The sequence below is a fragment of the Gymnoscopelus braueri genome (assembly GCF_963280865.1).
Source record: "Gymnoscopelus braueri genome assembly, chromosome: 5".
NCBI classification, from domain to species: Eukaryota; Metazoa; Chordata; class Actinopteri; order Myctophiformes; family Myctophidae; genus Gymnoscopelus; species Gymnoscopelus braueri.
In genome coordinates, this window is record NC_137606.1 from 46234071 (window position 1) to 46256759 (window position 22689).

The following is a 22689-nucleotide window of genomic DNA, read 5'->3' on the forward strand; positions in this document are numbered from 1 at the left end:
TGAAAGTTCCCCGCCGCGAGTCTCTCTGCAAACTGTGTGCCTGCCCCGCCCCGCCCCCCTACAGCAGGGAACTGGGTGTTGTAGTTCTATGGGAGGAAGGTCTCCGTTTGTTAGCGTAGTTCCGGCCCGGAATAAAGAACTACTCTTCCGGTCAAACCAAGTGGGTGCGTTTGCTCTGCGTTTACATGTAGCCATGGATCACGAGACCTGTTATCTGTCATGACCGTCTTGGATGATCTTCAAAATAGTGTTTGCGCTTTCTGTCTTTTTGGTCCGTACACCTACATAAATGTTCATATTTCAAATATAAAGTGCTTATCCTATGGCCATGGATGTTAAAATTATGTACGACTCCTGAGTCCTCAGAAGTACCTGTATCTTCCGTATCGTTCTGAAAAGCATTTTCGATCGGTGGCCATTTTCTCATTGACTTGTAATGTATTGGAGTGCAATACACCTCCCAATCGATAGGGTCACGTAAAGCGTCATGTAGAATGTACGAGGAAAATGGCCACCAATCGGATTAAAATACTTTTTATTGAACAATACGGAAGATACAGGTACTTCTGAAGGCCCGTACATAATTATAACATCTGAGGCCATGGGTTCAGCACTTTATATTAGAAATATGAACGTTATGTAGATGTACGACCCAAAAAGAAAGGCAGTGTAAACATTATTTTGAAGATCATCCATGTATCAGGGCTAGGTTTACAACTAAGTGCTGCAAACACAGTTAGAACGGGACACAGCGGGGATCAAACCATTCGTACCTTTTTTTGGAAACTCCAGCCCGCTGACAGAAATGATACAGTGAGTGTTGACAGCTACTAAATACGGCTGGAAACTGGTCGCTAGTGACCAGAATGAATGGAGGTTTTTATTTTGACCCCTCTTTTTTTGTTTTACTAACACTAACAATAGACGCTACAAAATATTAGAAGCTAGCTGCTGGGTTAACGTTCTTGATCCTGTATAAATAAACTGCACTTCAATGGAGACGCTGTCAACGCCACAGAAGGTACAGTTATGTTGTGTTTTCTTTAGGAAAAGATTGTTTGTAGATCTATGCAAAAAGAAGATGTATCTTATCTGACCTACAGTATGTTCATGTTAATCATGTATAATGTGTTATTATGCATCGGATCATGATATATAGCCCTAGAATGTCTGTGATCTTACATACATTTCATGTATTCCAAATACACAGTCATAGAACGACGCACTGTGTATTTGGAACACATGAAATGTATGTAAGATCACAGACATTCTAGGGCTATAGATGATGCATAAACAGGTCAAGTCAATGCATCCATTTGAATGAAAACAACTGGAAACAGTAGCCCAAATGTGCTTAATGTGCCACCACTATAAACTTATTAACGCATATATGAGTTTTACATTCATATAAGTTGTAAACATGATGATACACATGATCGCTGTTGTAACGTTTCATGTTACTCACTCACTGCTGGCCATTACACTTAATTAATGTTGGTTGACTGATTCCAGTGCATACAGTACATGCTGCTGGTTCCAGTTCATGTGCTGGTTCCAGACTTCAGATAGTTAATATGCTGTTGAAACCATATTATAACTCTATGGTTGGAACCTGCACAGTAAGTGTGTTGGTTCCATAGGCTACACTTCAATGAATGTGCTGGGTCCATGTGATTCATGGGGAAGGGTCGTTTGGTTGGTGTTTTTGACAGTGAGTGGTTTCTATTTTTAAGTCGAATCAGTGTTAGAAACATAAATCAATGGGTAGCTCGCCACCACCTAAAATAAAACAGAAATGTACAACAGAAAGGGGGGGGGGGGGCAATGGAGACATTTTTTAGGTGATATAGGTATGCTAACCTTGAACATTGTACATAATGGATAATTCATTTTAAAACTGCATTTGCTGGATGTTTGGGTTGGAATGGATTTGTTTCTGATCTATAAATCTAATTTATAAATTCATGGATTGGGCCGGCCCAGTAACCATACGAACCCTAGCGTCCCAGTAACCATACGAACCCTAGCGTCCCAGTTCTCAGCATAATCGCAGGAGGACCCCGGTCAACGAAGTATATAGGGTTTAAGTGGCTAAACCACCGCATCCAATATGTTTCACTGGCAGAGTGATATGCCTTAATGTGCAGTGTTGCAGTGTTGGTTACAGTGTCAATATGATGGCAAAATGATTGATACATAGGTGTTTCCCAACAGGAGCTGTGTCCGGCGCCTTTCTGCGGAGTTGTGTCCGACAGCCTGTCACTGTCATCTTACAAAGAATACCCTACACACCGCCCATTAATCAACACGTATCACGCACCCCAGACACACACACATCTCACATCTCGGCTTTCTTCACCCAGCAAGGCATTCCCAGAGACCAACAGCGCAGGTAACTGTGTGTGTGTGTGTGTGTGTGTGTGTGTGTGTGTGTGTGTGTGTGTGTGTGTGTGTGTGTGTGTGTGTGTGTGTGTGTGTGTGTGTGTGTGTGTGTGTGTGTGTGTGTGTGTGTGTGTGTGTGTGTGTGTGTGTGTGTGTGTGTGTGTGTGTGTGTGCGCGCGCGTGCCTATAACATGCAGTTTCCATCTAGGTATTGAGGTGTATCGGAGCACCATGGTTACAGCATTTGCAATTTGACACTTCACACTATGTTGCCTGAATGGCTCAACTATCCTGACGTCTCCTCATTCTTCTAAGCTCCCACCCTACTCCCTCTATTCTGTCATCCCAGTCCCACCACGTCCAATGTTGTTCTTATTCTGTGACCATTACATCAAAATATGGGTCCTGGTGAAGATCACAGAGTGATCGAAACGTTTACAGAATAGAAATACAGCGGAGATGTTGCAGCATTACCAGTCTGCATACTTTGTTTCTTATTCATCACACCAAAAATGCCTTTCCTTAAGCCTGATGTAAACGTTGTCCCGCACCGAAAACAGACGATTTACAACCTCGCAAGCTTGTAAATCTGCCATTTTTGGTGCACTATACCAAAGCATAAGTATGAATCACCCTTGCTGCATATTTTGAATGTTATGACGACTACATTCATGGATGCATTGCAGTGTAGCATTTAATTTGTGTGTGTGTGTGTGTGTGTGTGTGTGTGTGTGTGTGTGTGTGTGTGTGTGTGTGTGTGTGTGTGTGTGTGTGTGTGTGTGTGTGTGTGTGTGTGTGTGTGTGTGTGTGTGTGTGTGTGTGTGTGTGTGTGTGTGTGTGTGTGTGTGTGTGTGTGTGTGTGTGTGTGTGTGTGTGTGTGTGTGTGTGTGCGCGCGTGCGTGCACATACACATATATGTGTGTAGCCATCTTATCTGCATTGAGGAACCTCCAGGAGAAAATAAGGAGGCTGGAACTAGAGGAAGGCCGGGGCAGGCTGAATCTATACACAACGGGGGCTGGTGACACGTCCCAGGATCTTCACACGACAGGCGGTGACACGTCCCACACACCACGACAGAGTGAGAAAGTCACCCGGAGACTCTCAGACCCGACACAGAGAGTGACTGGGAGAGAAACCACTTACCATTCCAATTGCAACCAAGGTGATTGCGAGGATAGGACAATGTATTGAACCTTATTGCCATTTTCTCCCACTATATCTTCTTCTGTGGATGTCATCGTGTCTGTTCACTCTCCTCCTCGACAGCATTGATCACCCAGTTAGCTGCTGCAGAGTCTCGCTGTGTACAGCTGGAGAGACAGCTGGAGCACATGAGGAGGATGGTGCGTCACGCCAAGACGGACAGGACCAGCCTGCTCAAACAACAGGTCAGCTAACATGGGGCACGGAGGCTACAGACAGAATGCATATCGTGTCTTGAGTCCGCACACTGGTTCCAGGTATTTTTTTATTCCCACTGAAGGTGACGTTTTGAGCCGAAGTGGCTCTTCCTCAGGTCACTTCGCTCGAAACGTCACCTTCGGTGTTAATAACAAATACCTTTGGAGCTGGATCCAGAGTGCAGGCGTGGCATTGTTTTGTCTTAATATTTGCCTCCATCCAGCATCTGGCTTTTAACTTTGTACCCGTTGTCAGAGTACTTGGTGCACTAACCATTATCATACTACTTGGAGGCCAGTCTATGATGTCAGTACTATGACATCATATTGATGACATCAGGGATCTCAATATATGGGCATAAAGGGGACATACTGTAGACAGACAGAGAAATAATGTCCACTTGGCACTGCACTCCCTTGGGTCCTTGATGACTTGCACAGCAAGTCTGAAGTCGATCGGTCAGACGGTTCACAGAGACAGAGATTCCGTGCGTTTATAGATAAATAGAAATAAAGGTTCAAAATCTATGAGATGTCCCTTTACATTTGCCTGCAGGTTTCAGCCAGGTCAGCTGAGCCGGTGCTTGATGCTGTGTCTGAACAAGTCCAGATGGAGAAGCTGGAGAGACTGGAGCAGGAGTACCTCCGTCTGACACGCACACAGAGCATCGCTGAGGTACATCAACTCCACTGGTCTATAACAAACTGGATGGATAGTGTATGGAATATAACGTAAATGTTCACTAAATAGAACGAGTGAACGACCATTATGTAAGAAAAGTATTTTGTAAAACAATACACAATGACAGTTTTAGAAGAAAAAGTGTGATTTATCATATATTATGCTATGATGGTATTGCAATGATTTATCTGTTAAGGCTGTATGGAAGCTTCATAGGTCCTAAACCTAATCCGTCTCCTTTAATGTGCCGTACCATGGTTTGTAAATGTCTACCTGGCATTGACAAACACTGTTGCAGTCATCATCAGCGTTTAGAAACGCTGGCTGCTGATTTAAGATACAGCTTAGAAAAGGAGATGAATTGTGACCCTTTCGACTTTCCATAAGGCTGAGAGTTACAGCGGGTGTATGAGTGAAGCAGTAAAGATCATTTGGTTGTGTCTTTGTCTCAGAGGAAGATTTGTGAGATTGAGATAAAGCTACAGGAGGAGGAACATCAACGAAAACTTGTCCAGGATAAGGCCAAACAGGTACACACACACACACACACACACACACACACACACACACACACACACACACACACACACACACACACACACACACACACACACACACACACACACACACACACACACACACACACACACACACACACACACACACACACACACACACACAGCCTAGACATAAACGCAGTAAATCCTTTTACATTGTTTCTATTGTTCTCATTGGTTGTCTGCAGTTACAGACAGGTTTGGAGGCCAATAGGATCCTCCTTCAGTCGGTGTCACCCCGGCTGCCTAGGAGTAGGAAACGGTCCAAAGAGAAGAGGCCCGTTTCAAAAGTAAATGCACTGGGGAACATGATTGAAGGGCCATGGAAGTAAAATGTCCTCACCTTAAGTTTTATACTTTATGAAATAAATCATCTTTATTTTGGAAGTCAGAGGAGGTCGGCTAGGGCTGAAACTTTCCCTAAATATGGAGACTGATAGCTTGTGTCATCTGTTCACTTGAGTGTGAACGTGCTTGTTGTCATGTGAAAGCTGTTTGTTTACCTCTTTCCAGAAGTCTTTGCAGCAGTCTTCTCACACACAGCCACACTACAGACTGAGCCTCGGGGATGTGCCCTTTGTGACCGGAACGGTATGAGCACACACACCATATTGTACCACCATTATGTAGTTGACACATGCCAACCTTCTGTAGTTGACACGTGCCGAAGTGCCAGCTTAAAGGAGTAGTTCACCCTAAAGGTGACTTATTTTCTATCAATTACACACCCCATGAAGCCTTGAATTCATGGAGATGTTTTTTTAGTTTTTGTCGCACAAAATAGCCCATCAACAAGCTCACAACATATCGCGATGAGCTCGTAGACGGGCTATTTTTGAAAATGTAATATTGTTACCTATAATGACATGCCTAAAATAGGGAGACCTGGTTGAAAGTGGTTAAAGGTGCATTTCCTTGACCCCACCAATATAATTAGGTAATTCATAATACACGTTATGTTTCTCTCTGTCCCTCCAGTCGGTAGGGGGAAGCCACTCGGTCCGAGCCAACGTCCAGTCAGTTCTGTCTCTGTTGAAGCAGCACCAGCCCCAGCTCTGCAACAGCCGGGTGCTGTCTCACAAGCGGACCGACAGTCACAGCCAATCAGACAGCAGCTCCTCATCCTCGTCTGGCGGCGGTGGGGAGGAGCTTTCAGAGCTTCTGCACGGACTACAGGAAGAGCTCCGACTCATGAGCATGTGAGTTTATTGCAGTGTGGCTCTGCAGGAGTCTAGCTGTGTGTGTGTGTGTGTGTGTGTGTGTGTGTGTGTGTGTGTGTGTGTGTGTGTGTGTGTGTGTGTGTGTGTGTGTGTGTGTGTGTGTGTGTGTGTGTGTGTGTGTGTGTGTGTGTGTGTGTGTGTGTGTGTGTGTGTGTGTGTGTGTGTGTGTGTGTGTGTGTGTGTCCGGAGTTAATCTTGCAAACCACTGGACTGATCAAGTCAAATAAATGTTCACATATTTGACTTTTATTTTATAATGGCTATGGTCAGGCTGAAACCTTGACCGAATTTGAATGTCACAGAGGTCTGCCGTCATACATGACTGATATCACAGGCTGGCCACATGAAGTCACATTCGAGTGACACCGTTCCCATTTGAGTCCCGACATCCACGTGATTCTATTTCTTTTGTTGAAAACTGAGCAGAGTGCACACACGTCTCGTGTCGCTTTCGTATGTTGGTCATGAATGCCAGTAAATTCTACAGAACTGTGTGTGTGTGATTGCAGAGAGCAGGACGAGTTGATGAGGCAGGGTGAAGCCAGTGTGTCGGAGCGGGAGAGGAAAGAGCTACAGAGAGACCAAGAGATGCTGCTGCTGAAGATGGAGAGGAAAGGAGAGCAGATTAACAAGCTCTACAGACATAAAACACAGGTATATACGCACATGCATGCATTCACACCAAGATTCTAGATTTGTATTCTTACCTTATATAAGAGTACACTAAAGTAAAATTCGATCATTCTATCATCTGTCATTATGGGTAAAATCGATCTTCAAGGCAATCTACCGTTGTGAGCTTTGAAGATCGTCTATTTTTGAAAAAAAAAAGTTTTTCAAAATTATTATTGATTGATCTTATTTATTTGATATTTGAGATCTATTATTGTATGTGGGTGCAAGTACAGTACATGATTACAGTTATGTTTTACCTAATTTCCCTCTTTGTCTCATTGGCACTAGATGAAGAAATTGCGTAGAGAAGCCAGTGGGAGCCAGAGACGGAGCGAGAGGAGCGAGGTGCGGGTGACCACCACAGTGGCCACCAGGGGTCGCTCTGCGGGGACGGTGAAAGTGATGGCACCAGGCGAGCGGAGCAAGAAGAACCTGAGACTGCTGAGGGACATGAGAGCTCTGCAGAGCTCACTACGGACCTGAACCTCAACACTACAATGGTAACGGTGCAGATTGGTGCTACCTACTTAACCACTACATTCTCCATGCTGGGTCTGGGTCCAAATGCACTCTTACGGGTCTGTAACTCTGAGAGTGTTACAAATGGAACCAAATGGAATTTGGTTCCATTTGTATACTCTCAGAGTTGAATTGACAGTGAGGATTGTACAATGTAAATTGGGGTCCCATAGATAAGAAATCATATCAAATGGGGGTCTTTGGCCTGCCCTAATGCACATCAAACTGCAGGTCCTTGAAATTCAAAAGGTTGAGAATCACTGACCTATTTCAAACCTGATGTCAACATCAACACAGCCTGGTTATTAATACACAACCCATAGCTTGACTAAAACTACTGTCTATTGTCTGTTTCACTGTGTTACAAGGAAACATATAGTACTATGACCCAACTCTTCTTGACAAGTATACACTATCAATTTTAAAGATCCCCTTTTTAAACCAAATAATGAAAGCTGTAACCTCATGGACACATTTGCGTTGAGGTTTTTGGATCAGATAGCAGGTGTGGCTGCTGGTGCAATGGTCTGGGAACAACTCCTATTTGCCAGAGCAGAACTGTGTGTATCGGTTCTGATCTTGCAAATAAAAATTGTTCCTAGTACTGCAAGTGTAACCCTGCTTGTTGTTTACATGTTCTACCAGCAGAGGGCAATAGAAGTTCAAGCACAAGTGTGTCAAAAAAGCTGGACATTTTCCTTTTTTCCAGAAGGCATAAAAGACCTACAATGTTAGCTTCAAATGTTGGTTAGTTACGTCCTAAAACATTGTAAGTACATGCTGCTTTTGTGTTTTTAAAAGTTATATTTTGCATTTAAGAAAGAGGCTATAATTATATTTGAATATTTGGTATCCAAGCCATATTTTTCCTGTTGAAATACATTCCAACAATATGTCCATGTTTCTGCTTTTATTTAACATTTCATATTTGTCACACAAGTAAATTGCAATGATGAGTGAGTTTTGAGAGATGGACATTAATTATTTATATTATATATTATGTCCAGTACAATGATTTGCTAAAGAGTCAGAATCCTGCTTATTTTGTGTGTGTGTGTGTGTGTGTGTGTGTGTGTGTGTGTGTGTGTGTGTGTGTGTGTGTTATATTTGGGTGAACAATAAGAAGGATGTATGCTCCAATGTTCTGACAATCATGCGAGCCTACATGTTGGTGTTACCTTGACAACAGTTGTTTTGCTAAATAAACTATTTATGAATAAGTGTTGCATTTAAGTGCATTGTCTTTTTTATTTATATATATATATATATTATATAGGTTGATGGTGCATAAATGGATACAAACGACTTACGCCCTATTTTATACCTCGGGTATTTGAAAATAGCCAATCTACAAGCTTGCCACATTGTGAGCTTGCAAATCTCCCCTTGAAAGAGTTTGACACATTTTGAAACATTTGAGTAGTGGTACGGGTATATTTTGATGCCATATTTGATGCCATATTTTGATTTACTTTTGTACATCTACTAAAAATTATCATTTTGAATAAAGGACCTTTACTGTGACAGAGTAGCCTATTTTTATATTATGATATTGCTACTTTTATTTTAGTAAAAATTATTCTGAATACTTCTTTCTCCACTATTGCTAGTGTCTAAGTCCCTCTTTCAATCTGTCTCAGTGACGCTAGAGCAGTGGTTCTCAAACCTTTTCGTGTCAAGATAAAGTGGTTAAAATGATTGTGATGCTGTATTAACACATTTTGCTGGGGACCCCCTGGCTTTTGCCAATACTTTTACTCAAGTAAATTCTGAATACCAGACTTTTACTTGTAACAGAGTATTTCTGCATTGCAGTATTGATACATTTACTCAAGTAAAACAAATTGAGTACTTTTTCCACCACTGTGGAACCATTTTTGGCACCATTACAGAGTGGCATGCCCACCCAGCTGATTTCAGCACCACGGTGCAGTGAACAGCTCCTCTGGATCTGACTCCTGCTCGAGGCTACCTCTACCTGCTGTTTCTGTGGATTTTCTACCATATTTTAACCAGAAAACATGTTGTCAAGTCTTACAGACTTGTTGTAGGCTACTTGCCTTTGTCTTACGTCCAGGATGTAGACTATATGGCTGAAAGGGATTTACTGAGGGCTAGGGACCAGTGAAACGTGGAGATATTTTTACGTTTTTTTTATGAATGGAGATTTGGAACTGACAAAAACATGGTTTGTAACTAACATTTTTACACCTTATTCTGAATGTGAATTGTATGAGGACAGTTGACTGAAGGCCTACATCGGCAACCTTTCTTTTTTTTAATTAGCCTAATTATTTTTGCTTTAGGCAATTTTATTCAGCCAACAACATTATTTGCATGCATTTCTCATAATTTACATGTTGTTTTTTTTGTTGACAGTATGGCTTTATTAACACATGTTTGAGGACACTGGTAGTTGAAAAGTTTGGTGAGGAGACTTGGAACAAGCTCAGGTAAGAAATAATTTCCCTTTCATCGAAGGACTTGATATTAGGAATTAATTCAATACATTGGCTTAAGCAGCCTACATGCGATGGTCATAGCGTTTGAAGTGAACGCTTAGTTATACTTAGTTATTTTACACCACTGGTTTTTCGCACATTAACTTCACCCCTTGCACTTCTTCATGATGCTCAGGGTTGAAGCCGGCGTTCAAGACACCTTCTTGACATATGAAGTGTATGAAGATGAAATCACCATGCAACTAGTCACAGAAGCATGCAGGCTGCTAGGTAAATCGTGAACCAACCATCTTTAAAAGATCTTTCATTTATTCGGAAGTCTGACTGCATTCCACCTAAAATGTATAGATAATAATTAATAGATAAAAGGCTATACTTTTATATATATATATACACACACACACACACACACACACACACACACACACACACACACACACACACACACACACACACACACACACACACACACACACACACACACACACACACACAGTAAAATGTACCATAATTTGCCTCTGAGATGTATGTAGTAGTAGAAGTATAAAATGTGAAAAATACTCAAGTAGGCTATAGTTCTTGAGTATACTTGCTTTCCACCACTGTTCTTAAGTGATAGTTTTTTTCTTTTGGCAGAGGTGAAGCCAGAGGTGGTCTTGAGGTTATTTGGAGAATATTTCTTTGACTTCTGTAAGCGGTCTGGCTATGACCACATGCTGCGGACTCTGGGTGGGAACTTGTTTGAATTCATTGAGAATTTGGATGCACTACACAGCTACCTGGCACTCTCTTACAAGGTATGTACCTCTCTCCAATGGTTGTCTGTTTGTTCGACTGTTTTGATTGATTGATTGAACTTTATTTGTCAGAAATGTAAACAGCACGGTACAGTAAGACATTAAAGCTAAAAGGATAATACAAAATAGTCCTGGGGACTTGTTTCCATAGTGGTCCTATAGTATTAAATTAATCAACATGGCAATGATAGCATACAAAATTAATACAAAAATGTAATCAACAAATACAAACACTATAAAGAGATGGGGAAATTATATTTACCTCCAACACCTCCCCTTTTGGTCTCCTCGTAGATTTTCAGGCCAATTTTGAAGGAAAGAAGTGTTGCACATCCTTTAATGGATGGGGTCAGGGAAATCCACATTTTGGTGGCAGAGCAGTAGAATGAGAACTTTCCCATTTTTTGGTTCTGAATTTGGATGGTACCAGATCATTGTCGTTCCTCTAGTGTTGTGGCTGTGGGTGTCACTCACTTTGGAGAAGTAGTTCGACAGGTATGAGGGTATTCTCCGTTGGTATTCTCAGAAATAAAAAGTTTGTTGGTTGTTCAACCAACCTGTGCCTGCAGGAAATGAAGGCCCCATCATTTCGGGTGGAGAGGAACCATGGCAGCACCATGCTTCTCCACTATTACTCCAATCGGAGAGGGCTGTGCCATATTGTCCCAGGTAACTGGACAAACATCAGAACATGGAAAGCTCTAATTTGAAGTTTAATTTGAATAGATAAGAACAATACATTAAAATAATGTATATAATTGTGTGTGTGTGTGTGTGTGTGTGTGTGTGTGTGTGTGTGTGTGTGTGTGTGTGTGTGTGTGTGTGTGTGTGTGTGTGTGTGTGTGTGTGTGTGTGTGTGTGTGTGTGTGTTTGTGTGTGTGTGTGTTTCTATCTCTATATATATACAGTACATAAGTATGTATGTATTGATATTGATCTATTGCTCAGCCCTAGTACCCTGATAAAATTCCTATAGCACGATTTTGGACTAAGGTTCGTGTGTGTGTGTGTGTGTGTGTGTGTGTGTGTGTGTGTGTGTGTGTGTGTGTGTGTGTGTGTGTGTGTGTGTGTGTGTGTGTGTGTTTATACTGTGTGCATATAACATAAAGTGACGACCGTACTGTATCTTCCTCAGGCATAATCGGAGCTGTTGCTAAAGATTTCTTCGACAGTGAGATAACCATGGAGATTATCAGCCAGCTTGAGGAGATGGAAACAGGGAAGAAAGAACACGTGGTTTTCCTGGTTACCCAGCGACCGGTTTATGTAAACAACAACCCCAAGGCAATATTTAGTAAACAGCAAACTGCAGTGTGTTATATTCTCTCTAAGGGTATCAGCTTTCTCCTTGAGCTTGTGTGAGGAAGAGTCTATAATGCCAGATTTTATTAAATGTCTCACCTTGTCCTCTTGTGTCCAAAGCCGCTCCCTCCGAAGACAGCCAGCTTGAGTGTTCACAGAAACCACTGGGAGACTATTAGAGGTCTTGTCCAGCTGGGGAAAGGTATATGCTATGACATGATGCATATACAGTATGTATATACCGTTTACACACATGCGAGCCACTCTAGAGCCGTAAACATATATGCAAATATTTTCAACACTTTTTATCTCTCTGTACAGGCAAATTGTTGAGGGGCTTTGTGCCAGAGTACCCTGAGAATCTGAGCATTGACCTGAAGACCTTCTGCAATGCGTTCCCCTTTCATATAGTCTTCGACGAGCAGGTATACTCTTTAGAAGGAGACACAGAGTTTGTGTATTAAAGCTATGATCGGTGGGTGGTATTGATGTGAATTAATTCTATTTGAATCATATGAGCTTAGAAGACCTTGCAATCAAGTTCGGTTCAACAATTACACACGGTTAAGGGATGATTTCAACCTTTGAACCTCAGCATAAGTTGAAAAACATAACGCTAAATGTTGTTGCCCTCGTGGTGTCTCCTCATGGTCTCCTCGTGGCAGCTGATGGTGCGCCAGGCTGGGGTGAACCTCCAGAGGATCGTCCCTGGGCTCCAGACAAGATGCATCACTCTGGACCAGTACTTCACCATCATTCAGCCTGAGGTCACATTCACCATCTCCAGCATCAGGAAGTTCATCAACAGCCATTTTGTCCTGCAGACGTGCAGAGAAATGATGCCTGAGGCATGGAGGAACAGGCCCATGCTGCAGCTAAGAGGTAACAGGTAGAACGGCAGGTATGATAAACCTCTTAAGATAAACAGTGTCAAATGTGCACTGAAGCAGAAGCAGAATAAATACAATAAATCAGAATCACTTGTCTATTTTACTTGTCTATGTACTTTGTGCAAGTAACATCTTGAGCAGCCTCTCAGCTTATAAACCTGTGCTTGTGTCATCAGGTCAGATGATCTGGATGTCTTCTCTGAGCTGCATGTTCTACCAAGCGTCCCCGTTGCTAAGGAGCCTCCAGGAGCTGGAGGAGAGACACATGCACATCGCTGACATCGCCCCCCACGACGCCACGCGGGATCTCATCCTGCTCAACCAACAGAGACTGGCCGAAATGGAGCTGTCCAATCAGCTGGAGAGGAAGAAAGAGGAGCTCCACCTCTTGTCTCAACACCTGGAGGAAGAAAGAAAGAAAACGGAGAACCTGCTGTACGCCATGCTGCCCAAACACGTAGCCAACAAGCTGAAAGAGGGCAAGACTGTTGAAGCAGGTGATTGGCACACACACACACGTGCATGCGCGCACGCACAGTCGCACACACACACACACGCACGCGCACACACACACACACACACACACACACACACACACACACACACACACACACACACACACACACACACACACACACCTTCCCCATCAGGAAACCTCATTTGGACGAGCCCCCAAATGTAACAGACCGGATTCAAACCAAGGTCTACTATGTATAGGAAACCAGACATCTCGCCTGTCGCTCATCCATAAGGGGAATCCCTCTTGGCCCGTGGGGGATATTGGGTTTCTGGGCTTCAGACAGGGCTACTCTGCTACATCTGCTTGTTGTGTGTATCCTGCAGGAGAGTTTAAGGAGTGTACCATTCTATTCAGCGATGTGGTGACCTTCACAAACATCTGCTCCCAGTGTGAGCCCATCCACATCGTCTTCATGCTCAACTCCATGTACCTGCGCTTTGACCGACTCACCACCGTACACAAGGTCTACAAGGTATGGACTGATTTCTTTAGACAGACAGAGAGACAGACAGACCTACAGTATATTGATCCCGAGAGAAATGTAGGTGTCATGGCAGCACCACTGTAGACATAAAAGATTGATACAGGTAAGAGTAGAGAAATACAAAGAAAGTATAGTCAGTTAACAATAGTTATTGAAAAGAAGATACAAATATACATTTTTTTATTATGTGGTTCTCGGGTGACGGGATCCACATGCTAGCCTGTGACATCAGTTGTACATGACGTATGACTCAAAATCTGGGCATGCATGGTTTCAGCCCGATTAGCCTTCCATTATAAAAATTAAAGTTACTAATTCAGTAAGTAGGTAGGAGAGGTTTATTGTTGGTATCAGCCGAGAACGCAGGAGTCTATCCCCGTTACAATGCACTAGACACCTGGGAGATGGATTGCTGAGGTGGAGCGTCACACCTACCATCAGCTCCCAGTACTTACCACAGGTCTTGCCGCTCCGAAACCGCACTACTCATACGCTGAGTTGGCGATATCAGGGATCGAACCCAAAACCGTGCGGTCCAAAGGCGAGAGCTCCACAGACTGAGCTACCCGGACACAAATTCAAGTTAGTTTCAAACATGTTTGAAAATGGTGGACTGGATATTATTCAGCCTACTTGGTGTGTGTTTGATTTGTGTTCCCCAGGTGGAGACCATAGGGGATGCGTATATGGTGGTTGGTGGTGTCCCTATCCCTGTGAGTAGCCATGCTGAGAGAGTGGCCAACTTTGCCCTGGGCATGATACTGGCTGCCAGGGAAGTCATAAATCCTGTCACTGGGGGGCCTATACAGGTGAAACATACACATCCCTATTTTGAGCATCAAATCATTATAGGCCAAAGTTTTCAAAAACACGTAAAAATTGGAAATTTTTTAAACATATATATAAATCTCACAGATCTCAGAAGCTCACAAGATATCGTGATACAACTCGTTGTGAGCCTGTAGATCTGCAGTTTCTTAGTTTCTTTACATCCCTGCTAGTCTATTGCATTTCATTGTATTGTATATCATGTATTGCTTCCACAGATCCGGGTGGGCCTCCACAGTGGTCCGGTGCTGGCAGGGGTGGTAGGGGAGAAGATGCCTCGCTACTGTCTGTTTGGAGACACGGTCAACACAGCGTCCCGCATGGAGAGTCATGGCCTGCCAAACAAGATCCACCTGAGCCTCAGTGTCTACCAGTAGGAACACAATGGCATATTAGGAGTCCACTGTAACTAATGTTTTATTTTCAAGGACCCCCATAAAGCCAGCATGGCGATGACCCTTGTCACTGAAGTGTACAAATGTAACCAAAATGAACAACGGACGGACGGGTCCATTTGGTTAACATTTGTAGTAAAGTTTTGTATTCATGTCCTCAGGGCTCTGAAGGGTAAAGGTTTTGACATCCAGGAACGAGGGGAGATCGAGGTGAAGGGGAAGGGCAAGATGACCACCTACTTCCTGGAGAGGAACCTGCAAGCCAGTGAGCAGCAGCTTATGGGTCTTTCAGGCGTTGAGGAGGCCACCTCTGATCAGAGCTATCAGCCTAGTCACCAAGGACAAGAATGCACAGGTTAGTTTGTGACACTTCCTGAAAATCAGTTTATAGTCCTAAAACCAAGGCTTTAATTAAGACGGTACAGTCAGCCTACAGAACGGGCAGGCGCCATTGACGCGCATGGGAGACAAAACTGGAACCGGAAGTGCGATGAAATGCGTCCATGAGAGCTGGGTGGACAAGCATGTGAACACAATTTCTTTTTAATGATTGCGTTCACAGAGAAGATTGTGTGCACATCCCACGCCTGCATTTAGGCCAGGTGGACATCAAGGGTAAATCAAGGCATCAGGCAAGACCTAGAAGGTCGAAACGTTGCATAAATAAAAAGTGAGTTTTTTTGGAGCTTGAGAACAGTGTGCAGACTTTCTTCTTCTTATCCTTTTTAATGATTGAGACCTTTGTCAGACAATCGTTTCAGGAATATAAAAGAACACATTTAACACGTTGTTTTTGGAGCCTTTGCTTGTCAATAGAAAAATTCCATTGACCGGATCTGTAGAGAGCGCAGTGGAGTAACTAAATAATGTTTTCCTTCCGGTGAAATATTTAGCATTCTGTCCAAAAAGTGTATTTTAGACATGAGGTGTGGGGCTCAGACTGTTAATTCCCACTTATAGAGTTGGCTTTCAACTCCATAAAACCGTCTTTGTTTTGGTGAGTAGCGAAAATAGATTTATTTATTTATACTGCAGACGAGAGCCTGTGGTGTGGTGCGGGGCGCATTCAGGCTATGGACCAGAGCTAGCTGCACACTAACCCATGTTAATTCAAATCTAAAAAGCTGACAGGCACAGAGACACATGATTGGTGTAGTTGGAGGCTGGCCAGAAAACAGATACCTGTACATGTGGAAATGGGCCATGCTTTATAGTAGTGTCCACCAGTGCCATCTATTAGAGAGTTACGCCAACTCCGTTCACTTCTTCGGGCCAGGTCTTCTACATACACATACATTGGCGAATAGTGACAAATCCCTAAACCGGAAGTTCATGGAATGCATTGAAGTCGACGGCTCCTTGTCACTATTTCCAGCTACATGAACCACGTGACCGACGCTGTTTCTGACCCCTCATTGGCGCAACTCTCTAATAGAAGGCTCTGGTGTCCATTCATTCTTGATTCTAGGCTTAAATTGATTGATATAAATATTTTAAATATTTTTGGAAATACAACTGAGACACCACTCAGTCACCACTCACACCAGCTGGTAGTCAATCAGCCACTCATCACTATTCACTACTCAATCACACACACACACACACACGCACGCACGCGCACACACAAACACACACACAGACAGACAGACAGACAGACAGACAGACACACACAAACACACACAGACACACACACACACACACACACACACACACACACACACACACACACACACACACACACACACACACACACACACACACACTAAAGAGGGAAGAAAGACATGCACAGGGCAACACCACACAGGAAGATACACATAAGGGTCATAACACATGATACTGACCACGATACTGACATGATAATACTGTGTGTACTGTAGCCACCCTACGTCTATACTGTATGCTGTACATCATTCTCAGTCTTTCTCCATCTCTGTCTCTTTACCTCCTGATGCATAGCAGTGGAAGAGCAGCATCAGTTTGACCTCTGCCCGGTCCCTATGAGATATGGAGACAGTGTGAGTGAAGCCTCACCCTCCCCACGCAACTTCGATCGCCACCCTTGCTCCACCTTCAAACCGCGGGACTCAGAGAGCTATGGAAGTCTACACACTGACAGTCTGTCAGAAGACAGGGATCCCTACCAGTTGAAAGACACGGATGAAACACAGACGAGGCAGCATCTCAGCCAATCGGAAAGACAAGATGAGGAGCAACAGTCGGACAGACCAAATGATGACAGACATCTGGACAATGAAGATGAGCACATTATCACTGCCAGCATGGAGCGGGATTCATCCACCAGAAGGAACAAACACACCAAAACCAGGTTCTGTGTGGTCCTGTGAGCCGGATTAACATAGAATTCACGGTCAAACCTATGTCATTACGTCATTACCGCAGCAACCAATGCAGATAGGTCAACAATGACTGAATACACAAATCAGATCTACTCACTTGCGAATAACAGTGTGGACAGTCAGTCCTAATGGATAGCATTTGAGAAGCAACTCAGATTTGCCTGGAGTCTGAACAAAGCCACACTGACTGACAAAGTATCTGTCTAACTTCATGAGCAGGACCAACACCCAGAACTGCTGCTGGATATATTGGCACTGAGAGAATCATTCTGATATCAGTTCAATCCAAACAGTAGATAAATAATATACTTGATTGAATTCTTTATGGCAGACATAGAAAAGCATACAGTGCAGTGCTTGGACAAAACTTGGCAGAACTTTGGTTAAAATAAGTGTTAAATAGCGATATATTCTGATAGTACTCATTGCTATAGAGTGTTTGTTCAGTAAAAGGTAGACTGAAAGAACGAGCCCAATCGATGGTCTTGAAGGGCGGATCCAAACCCAGCCGCCCGGATTCCTGCGGCGCTTCCTATTGCTTCACCAATCTATGTCCCCGCCTCCCCTCCCCTCCGCCCCTCCACCCCCCCGGCCTATGCACGGAGCACGCTGACGTCACCAAATTTAGAGCGACGCCCCTCTGCACTCTGATTGGTTAGGAGATAACAAGGCCCTAAGACCAGCGTTCCTGCATGGTTCGCCCAGGCTTTTTTTCTTTTGAAAAAAAAAAAAGGCATGGGTTTCCGAGGCTATTAAAAGGAGTCTCCCAGGTCTCTCCAGCTCTTTATTAAACAGAAAATGCATTTTCAGTGCTCTCTCCTGATTGGCTTACATTTTGAAAATGTACTATATTCTGTTTACTATCTCCATAGTCATGTGATTCTGATGGATCTGTGCGATATTTCATATTCCATCCTAATTGGCTAAGAGTGGCTTCCAAAGTTTGCAGGATTGGTCAACAAAATGCCTCAAAACATGAACACAGTGTGCAATTTCCGTGAATTTTTGCACGCACATTCCCACTAGGCCGAGGAAGAAATGCCCTCCTTTTCACATTGGCCTGTTATAGCGCCACCAGCAGGTCTGATTTAGCAAAACAAATTTTTGGAACAAAATGCCTCAAATCATGAATGTGTCCGATTGAAAGGCTTAAGAAGAGATGGCACCCTTTTCACATTGGCCTATTATAGCGCCACCAGGAGACCACAATAACCTACCTGACCTGGCGGAGACCTGTGCTCCGTGGAGCACTTTTTCTAGTTTTCACTGTTTTTGAAATAGGGTCTCAGTGGTTAAGAATTACATGAACATCTGCCCCTGTAATTCCCAATACACCTTATTGCCATTAGCAGAGGAATATCTATTTTATTTGTTCTCATATATTATATGTTTTAGATTTGCAACCCATCAATATATTACACTGTACTTATATGTGATGTTGTTATTTGAGGCAATTTGCCATGAATATCTTTTATTTCAAATCTTTTAAAAACTTGTAATGGCTCAACATGAGAACGTATAGGCTCATGTTTATTGGTGAGATTTAGCAGTGAACAGTTTGTACAAATATTGCACATAGCTTGACTTAATATGACAATCATTACATGAAATAAACTACAGTTACTTCAGTGTCATGCATATCGTTATGAAGTAAGACAATAACAATCGGTTTATAAATAATGCAAGTCCTCCACACATGAAAGCTGAAACAACAAGTGTGTGATTTACTCTTCATGAATACTGTCCAAAAATAAGGTCCCACAAGTTCAAAGCAAAACATGCATGTCCTTTTATCTCCTCATTTGGATGATTGTGTGAAAACAAACAAGGATAAATAAATAATGACGCTGACGTCGCTCACAGGGGGGTGGGGGGCCTTCTCGGAGACTGAGACTGAGACCAGTAATGTCCGTAAAAGGGCCGGTCACCTGTGGGGTGTGCAACGTTGCTCCCAAATGACACCCCAGGCGGAGTTGGACATCTGATCCCCACAGCAGAGGGCTCGATGTCTCATCACCGGTGACCGGGCGTGGATCGCCATGACCGGATGAAACAAACACCTGAAACACGAGTCTGTGTTTGCTTAGTCAGGTGTGATAAAAATCAGTCTCCTGGCTGTCCCTAAAAAGTCCAGTCTACACTGACCTAGATAAAGGGTTAACTCAGTTTTTGCCCCTCCTCATAATGCACTAATAGACCACAGAGTTCAATTTCATGCCCACATTTTGAGCCTGTGGCCCATTCTTCATTATGTCTTGAAAGACACTTCATTTCTCACGATTCAGTCTCAGATATGGAATCCAGTTCGCTTGTTTCGAGGTCCTCCTGGTGTTTGTTCAGAACTGGCCGGTTGGTGTAAATGTCATCCACGGGTAGAAGGAATGTGACTGTTTTTACCTTGGCCCTGGAAAATGTAATGACAAAAAGGAATTAACCACATGAACCCAAAAAATAGACAAACATTTGGTAAAGTTCAACTATTTTTGGAAAGGATATTTGGTTTATAGGGACAAAATTGGGGGGGGGGGGGGGGGTCAAGGAGGATAGACCACTGGGGGACTCAGGTCAACAAAGTATATAGGGTTTAAGTGGTTATGACTTAAAGGTGCAATACTAAGGTTTGGGCACACAAATTAAGAATACTGAAGTTATAAATACAAATCTTAATCATGCCACTTTTTTCATGGATTTACAAAATACAGATAAAGTCAAGTTAGTCTTCATATTTCAATAATCTATTCAAAGCTTAGCTAGGATAAAAAAAACTTCACATTGTGTGATAATACTGACTACTTGTTAGTCATAACACCCAGCGCTTGAATCTAAAGGCCAGTCCACACCTATTCAAATCCTTGCAACTCCTTTGTAACATGCAACTACTTGCAACTACTTGCAACCATTATCCCCAATGGCAGTTGCAAGGAGTTGCATTGGTGTGGACTGGCCTAACTGGCCTTAAAACTGTTTTGTTACAAGGAGTTGCGACTAGTTGCATTGGTGCTGCCTGGCCTTAAAGGTAGGGTAAGTGATTTTCTTTGGTTAAAATAAGTGTTAAATAGCTCTATATTCTGATAGTACTCATTGCTATAGAGTGTTTGTTCAGTAAAAGGAGTCTCCTTGTCTCTCCAGCTCTTTATAAAACAGAAAATGCATTTTCGTTTCAGTTTCATTTCCAATTTTATCCAATCAGGATAGAGAACTCAATCAGGATATAGATTAAACAAGTGAAATTGGAAGTGATGACACTAAGAAATGAGCAGGCAAAATTGGCGCTGGAACACTATAAAAATGAAGCTTAAAAATTGGTACTTTCTCCTGATTGGCTGAGATTTTGACACCTACCGGAAAATGTATTTTCTGTTTATTAAAGAGCTGGAGAGACGGGGAGACTCCTGTTACTGAACAAACACTCTATAGCAATGATTACTATCAGAATATAGTGCTTTAACCTTTTAACAAAATACTTTTAGTTTTAACCAAAAAATATCACTTACCCTACCTTTAAATCTCTGCCAAATCAACTCAGCCAAAATCAACTAATTTCTTTACTCATTTTACTCATTTTAAAAGGATACTCCCCAGTCTACATGTGAACGAAGAATGTGCGTCTCTCAAGCACCTCTAAAACAAAATTATTACCTGTTTTTGTGCACATATTCCTGCAGAGAATGTCTGTTGGTATTTTTGCCCCCCATTTCCTGTCGCTGTATCTTTCCTCTGGCTGTGTTTGCATATATGGCAGCACCATTTCCTCTGGCTGTATTCGCATATATGGCAGCACCGCTCCCACTGTGGACTTCATGTTGCAGTCTTCCCCAGCCGGAGGAGTCGCTTCTCCGCGTCCCCCTGTCCGTCATGTCCATCTCAGACAGGTTGGAGGAGATCGAGTATCTTCTGACAGTCATGACGGCATTGTCTGTGAAACAGACAAACAAACAAACAAACAAAACACCAGTGATACTGAGATACATTGACTTTACCACTTGAACCCCAGCATCCCTATACTGGGGGGACCATTCGTCCAAAATTGCAGATCCACAAGCTCACAACTTGTGTGCTTGTAGATCGGCTATAAGAGATCTGGTGTAGACAAAAAAAGGCGTTCCAAGTACAGTTGCAACTCAGGTCAGTTTTATTAAGAATAGAGGGTTTAAGTAGTTTAAGGTGCTGTATAAGTGGTATTGTTTTTTGGGGTTTTTCAGGAGTATTCATTGCTAAATAGTGTTTGTTCAGTAACAAAGGTCTCCCTATCTCTCCAGCTCTTTAGTAAACAGAAAATAGGCTACATTTTCAGGCAGGTTACCAATTTCATCCAATCAGGAGAGAGAACCCCACAAAGAGTTTCATCAGCTTAAGTTGTTATAGTATTCCAGTTCCAACTTCCAACTTTGTCTGATCCATTTTTCTTCCAATTTCATTTGTTGTCTCCGCCAGGCCGAAAGTCATGGCGAGAGATTATGTTTTACCCCCTGTCCGTCCTCAATTTCTTTACTTAAGTAAAAGTATCATTACTGCAATGTAGAAACACTCTGATACAAGTCTGGAAATCAAGATTTACTTGAGTAACAGTACAAACGCATTGGCATCATATACTTAAAGTACCAAAAGTAAAAGTAGCCTAGCCATTATGCAGAATGTCCCATTTCACAAGGTATCATATATAAAATGTATTAAAATCTTTTGAAAATAGCAGATCTACAGGCTCAAGTGTTCCATCGCCACGTACTGTGAGCTTGTAGATCGGCTCATTTCATATTAATAATAATAATCTACAAAGTAATTAGACTAGTAACTAAAGTTTTTAAATAATTATAGTGGAGTAAAAGTAGGCTACAATATTTGCCTCTGGAATGTAGGCTAGAGGAGTAGAAGTGAAAGTATTGAAAATTGGAAATACTCCACTAAAGTAAAACCAACAAATTGTACTTAAGAGCAGTACTTGAGTAAATGTACTTAGTTACTTTCCACCACTGCTGCTCACCCTTGTATTGCCCGGAGTCCAGCACCGGCGCAGAGGCGTTCCGTCTCAGATTAAACAAGTAGGGGTTCTCCGGCTGCTCTGCAGCCTGCACCGGTGACACCACCGTGACCGCCGGGTTCGACGCCGCCGGGTGGCCGCCGAACTCCTCCCTCAGGACGCGGTTCTCCGTCTCCAGCTTCTTGATCTCGTCGCGCATCTCCATGATGACCTGCGCCAGGCCCAGGGTGCTCTCCAT

At 42.9% G+C, this 22689-nt stretch overlaps 3 protein-coding genes across 4 annotated transcripts; 2 read left to right on the plus strand and 1 right to left on the minus strand.

Moving 5' to 3' along the window:
• The first annotated feature begins 818 nt into the window (after positions 1-818).
• On the plus strand, positions 819-8490 carry cep57 (centrosomal protein 57). 2 transcript variants are annotated; one of them, XM_080428203.1, is made up of 11 exons: positions 819-1021; positions 2215-2392; positions 3308-3547; positions 3652-3773; positions 4342-4461; positions 4920-4997; positions 5213-5314; positions 5538-5615; positions 6003-6223; positions 6754-6898; positions 7208-8490. In XM_080428203.1, the coding sequence occupies exons 1-11, from the start codon at positions 995-997 to the stop codon at positions 7400-7402; spliced, it is 1506 nt and encodes a 501-aa protein (XP_080284329.1). In that variant the 5' UTR covers positions 819-994; the 3' UTR covers positions 7403-8490. The 2 variants fall into 2 exon arrangements, with proteins under 2 accessions (XP_080284329.1, XP_080284330.1); XM_080428204.1 differs by lacking the exon at positions 5213-5314.
• On the plus strand, positions 7904-17461 carry LOC308085943 (guanylate cyclase soluble subunit beta-2-like; the record flags this gene model as incomplete). The annotated part of the gene is made up of 15 exons (XM_080429258.1): positions 7904-7963; positions 9818-9891; positions 10076-10170; positions 10537-10697; positions 11267-11366; positions 11833-11981; positions 12120-12201; positions 12321-12424; positions 12665-12881; positions 13066-13386; positions 13733-13881; positions 14556-14702; positions 14940-15094; positions 15278-15471; positions 17073-17461. 15 exons carry the CDS (start codon positions 7904-7906, stop codon positions 17459-17461), a joined length of 2397 nt encoding a protein of 798 aa, XP_080285384.1.
• Positions 17462-19747: 2286 nt separating this feature from the next.
• Positions 19748-22689, minus strand: LOC308085538 (uncharacterized protein; the record flags this gene model as incomplete). Its single annotated transcript, XM_080428732.1, has 3 exons — positions 19748-19877; positions 21113-21389; positions 22455-22689. The coding sequence occupies 3 exons, from the start codon at positions 22687-22689 to the stop codon at positions 19748-19750; spliced, it is 642 nt and encodes a 213-aa protein (XP_080284858.1).

Bases quoted from the DNA above. Each gene is read 5' to 3' on its own strand.
- cep57 (XM_080428203.1), top strand. From the start codon at position 995: ATGGAGACGCTGTCAACGCCACAGAAG. The intron at 2,393-3,307 runs GTAACTGTGTGT...ATATGTGTGTAG, and splicing joins CCCAGAGACCAACAGCGCAG to CCATCTTATCTGCATTGAGG. The intron at 6,899-7,207 runs GTATATACGCAC...CATTGGCACTAG, and splicing joins TCTACAGACATAAAACACAG to ATGAAGAAATTGCGTAGAGA.